Genomic DNA, 4,603 nt, shown 5'->3' on the forward strand with positions numbered 1-4,603 from the left:
TTCCTAGGTATTTTATTCTTTTAGTTGCAATTGTAAATGGGATTTGTTTCTTGATTTCCCCCTCAACTTGTTCATTGCTAGTGTATAGAAATGCTACAGATTTTTGAATGTTGATCTTGTAACCTGCTACTTTTCTGTACTCATTTATTAGCTCTAGTAGTTTTGTTGTGGATTTTTCCGGGTTTTCGACGTATAGTATCATATCGTCTGCAAACAGTGATAGTTTTACTTCTTCCTTTCCAATTTTGATGCTGTGGAGAGCCGCCTCCCGGGTCAGGCCTAGTGGACGCGCTGCAGCCTGCTCTAAAGCTCCCCCCGCCCATCGAGTGAGCCAAGATGGCGCCCACATCCTGCTTCCGCGTATGACACACACGCCCACCAACCCGATCTACCAATCACCCTCTTAGACGCGGCAACAACCTATTGGGCTTGAATTATGTATATAAGGTATTACCCGGACGAGGCGGGGGAACGACCCACAAGGAGCCGTGCCTGACGGCCGCACAGAGGTCGCTCCCCCGCGGGATGTATTCACCCGGTCGGGGAAAGTTATAGATAATGCAAGCTTAGACCCAGTAAAGATTTGTACTTACAACTGCTGCGTATTCTGGACTCGTTTTCTACCGCCAGGACCGGTTTGTCTGCGTCTCTTTCTCTCTCCCCCTCTTCTTGTCGTACCCTCCGCCGGCCGGGGGCCCGACGTTGAGCGAGGAGACACGGACAAGTGGTGGCCCGTACGGGGACCCTCCCTTTGCATCCGCGAGCTGATGAGGACGTGCCTCCGGAGTCTGTGGTTGTCTTTCCGCGCCTGATCATCGCGGAGAGGTAAGTACTTTTTCTTTACGTGGAAACTAAGGGCCGCGGGTTTTCAGGCAGCCCCGGTGACTCGGGAGAGCTCCCCGAGTGGTTAAGAGACAGCGCCGACTGCAATCATGGGGCAGTCCGAAAGCTCACCCCTGTTAGCTCCGCTAATGACCCTCTTGAAACGGCGGGGCCTCTCAGTTAAGAAAAGTTCTCTCCTAAGGTTCCTTGATGATGTTACAGTTTTTGCCCCCTGGTTCGCCCAGACTGGGAGCCTTAGTTTGCCCTCCTGGATAAAGCTTGGCCACGACATGGACCGAGCGCGCCGGACGGGCCTATGTCTGGACCCAATCCTAGTTCCCGTTTGGGAGGCTGTTCGCGCTTGTCTTGAGGCAGAGGCTGCCACGGGCCTCGGCCCGTCCCTCGTCCTGCAGCAGGCACGGGGCGCGCTTCGGGAAACTCAATCAGTTTTGTCTGCGGATGGCTCCTGTAAAGGGGAGCCGCCAATCCGTGAACGGCCAGAGTCCAGCGATGGTTCGGACACCTCTGACTCTGAGTCGGATGATGATCAGAATGGGGGTGTGGACGAACCTCCGCTGATCGATTGGGAGAGGCCCCCTGCCTCACCCACGCAGCCCTCTGCCCCGCCAATGAGTACGCGGCGGTTTTCGGCGAGTGGTCACGGCGATCCCGCCAAAAAACCTCACCGAGGGCTCCCCCTGGTGGCCGAATCAGGCTGCACTGGCCCGCCCTTGCACAGCCCAGAGTTCCCTGGAAGCTGGGTAGGGGAGGGGCAGCCACAGCTGTATCCCCCACCTGCGTACGCAGGCCCTCAGGACTCCATCTCATTAAGCAGTGGTAAAAGGCATTTCTGGAAATGGACCCCTTCATTTACCTTTAGACCTTTCGGAGTTCTAGGCGGATACCAGCCGCTTAAATCAGAACCAGACTCAGAAATGTATCCGGTTATCATCAATCCCCAAGGTGGTAATCAGCATGAATCCTATGATTATAAAGTTCTGAGGGAATTGAGGCAAGCCGTCCATCAATATGGCCCCAATGCTCCTTTTACGTTAAATTTAGTTGAAAATCTTGCCACCCTAAACCACACGCCCGCAGATATATACCAGCTAGCCCGTGCTTGTTTGCCACCGGGTCGGTATATAGCCTGGAAGGCCTGGTTTGAAGAGCTAGCTGAAGAGCAAGCCGCGAAAAACGCCGCGGTTAGACGTGGCGCCTGGAATGCGGACATGCTCCTAGGGAAAGGGCCCCACTCCCAAAATCAAACAGGGTTCCCTATAGAAGTCTATGGGCAGATCTTCCGCTGCTTCATAGGCGCCTGGAAGAAATTAACGAGCCAGGGAGAAGCTCAAGCATCTCTCAGTAACATACACCAGGGCCCCACTGAACCATTTGTCGAGTTCGTAGCTAGGATGCAAAACACAGCAGAAAGGATTTTCACCGACCCAGGGATAGCAGAAACTGTAGTCAAACAAATGATATTTGAACAATGCAACAAAGACTGCAAGGTAATCCTAGTGCAGAACAAGGGTAAAAGCCTAACCGATTGGGTTCGTTTATGCAGGGACGCTGGCAGCCCACTAACTAGTACAACTCTAGCTGCCATGCTGGCTAGCTCACTGCGAGTAAATGCAGAACAAGCTAAGAACGCAGGAGCGAGGCAGAAAGGATGTTTCCAATGTGGAAAACCAGGACACATTAAAAGAAATTGTCCTAATATGAGCCAGCTAACCCACACTCAACAGGTGGCCAAGCTCTGTGGCCGTTGCCGTAAGGGACCCCATCGCGCGGAGGACTGTAGATCAGCCTTCGATGCAAACGGCAAGCGCCTCTCTGGCCGCCCGGAGCAGGCGCCAAAAAACGGGCAGAGGGGGTCCGCCTTTCCGGTGGACCCCCTTGCTGGCAATACAATGATGCAACACCAGTCCAAGTCCGTGCCTCCCATGAGTCAGCAGGACTGGACCTCTGTGCCACCTCCACACTCATACTGACCCCATCTGAAGGAGTTCGGTTGGTAGAAACCTCCTTTAAAGGACCTCTGCCACCAGGCACTGTGGGGCTCCTGTTAGGAAGAGCGTCCACAACCCTGAAAGGATTGGCAGTTGTGCCAGGTGTTATCAACCCTAACTCCACAAATACTGTCCAGATCATGGTTCAATCTATGCGAGGCACCCTGGTTATTGAAGAGGGTGATAAAATAGCACAACTTTTACTCCTTCCCAGCTTACACGCGCTCCTTCCGAGCAAAAACAGGAGGAAAACGGAAAAGGAACAAAAATCTACCGAGGGGATTTTTGAAGGCCTTCATATGTCTTTAGAGCACCGACCCATGCTGACTATTAAAGTGCAAGGCAGGCCCCTTTTGGGCCTGCTAGATACCGGGGCTGATAGGTCAATCATAAGACAGCAAGAATGGCCCTCTGCCTGGCCAACGTGCAGGGCAGAAGAAACCCTTAACGGCATAGGTCAAGTCTCGACACCCATGTTGAGCGCAACTGCCCTTCATTGGGCTGATGATGAAGGACACCAAGGCAGTTTCCAACCATATGTATTACCCCTGCCCGTATCCTTATGGGGGAGAGACGTCCTTACCCAAATGGACGTCACCTTAATTAGTAACTGCTCCCCAACCTCAAAACATCTGTTGAAAGGGATGGGATACGTCCCTGGCAAGGGTTTAGGAGCCTCACTACAAGGGCGCACAGTGCCTGTACAAACTGTGTCCAACCCCGACAAACGAGGTCTGGGTTTTTCCTAGGGGCCACTGAGGGGAATTTCCCACTCACGCCTATACGATTGCGGTGGAAAACCGAAACTCCAGTTTGGGTGCCTCAGTGGCCCCTACCAAAGGAAAAACTCTCAGCACTACACCATCTCGTCATAGAGCAATTAGAAAAAGGTCACATTATCCCTTCCACATCACCTTGGAACACCCCTGTGTTTGTTATAAAGAAGAAATCGGGCAAATGGAGATTGTTACAAGATTTGAGAGCCATCAACAACTGCATAGAGTCCTTAGGGCCTGTTCAAATGGGGTTGCCCCTCCTTTCAGCCCTGCCAAAACACTGGCCCATTTTTATACTAGATCTCAAAGACTGTTTCTTTTCCATTCCCCTTCACCCCGAAGACACTAAAAGGTTTGCCTTTACCGTGCCCTCTATTAACCAAGAGGAGCCCTGTCTACGTTTCGAGTGGACAGTTTTACCTCAAGGCATGATTAATAGCCCCACTATGTGCCAGCTGTATGTTACCACAACGCTGGCTAGCACTCGACAGCAGTTCCCACAAGTAAAAATTATCCATTATATGGACGACATTCTACTAGCCTATAAAGACATGGAGCTTCTTAAAACAGCTCTCTCACACCTAGTCCTGACGCTTAAAAAGGCATGCCTAGAAGTAGCCCCGGAGAAGATTCAAATAGCAGAAGTCAGCACATTCCTGGGAGCAAAGATTATGCCTAGTCAAGTCTCCCCCCAAAAAATGACCCTCAGACTAGATGGCATACGCACCCTCAATGATCTACAGAAACTTGTGGGAGACATCAATTGGGTTCGTCCGTATCTAAAAATACCCAACGCGAGCCTGATGCCTCTATTCGATTTACTAAAAGGAAATCCAGACATAAATTCATCCCGGTGCCTCTCTCCGGAGGCGAGACAAGCACTCGGTCAGGTAGAACAAGCGCTCAGTAGCACTGCTTTAACAAGAATAGACCCCCAAAAACCTCTTGAAGCTTGTCTGCTGCCAACCATACTACAGCCCACAGCAGTGTTATGGC

At 51.7% G+C, this 4,603-nt stretch overlaps 1 protein-coding gene across 1 annotated transcript; it reads left to right on the forward strand.

Moving 5' to 3' along the window:
* The first annotated feature begins 932 nt into the window (after positions 1 to 932).
* Positions 933 to 2,813, forward strand: LOC143686700 (endogenous retrovirus group K member 24 Gag polyprotein-like). The gene has a single exon (XM_077163287.1). The coding sequence runs from the start codon at positions 933 to 935 to the stop codon at positions 2,811 to 2,813; it is 1,881 nt and encodes a 626-aa protein (XP_077019402.1).
* The last annotated feature ends 1,790 nt before the right edge of the window (positions 2,814 to 4,603 follow it).

This window comes from Tamandua tetradactyla, chromosome 6 (assembly GCF_023851605.1).
Source record: "Tamandua tetradactyla isolate mTamTet1 chromosome 6, mTamTet1.pri, whole genome shotgun sequence".
In the NCBI taxonomy this organism is placed as follows: Eukaryota; Metazoa; Chordata; class Mammalia; order Pilosa; family Myrmecophagidae; genus Tamandua; species Tamandua tetradactyla.

Bases quoted from the DNA above. Each gene is read 5' to 3' on its own strand.
- LOC143686700 (XM_077163287.1), top strand. From the start codon at position 933: ATGGGGCAGTCCGAAAGCTCACCCCTGTTAGCTCCGCTAATGACCCTC.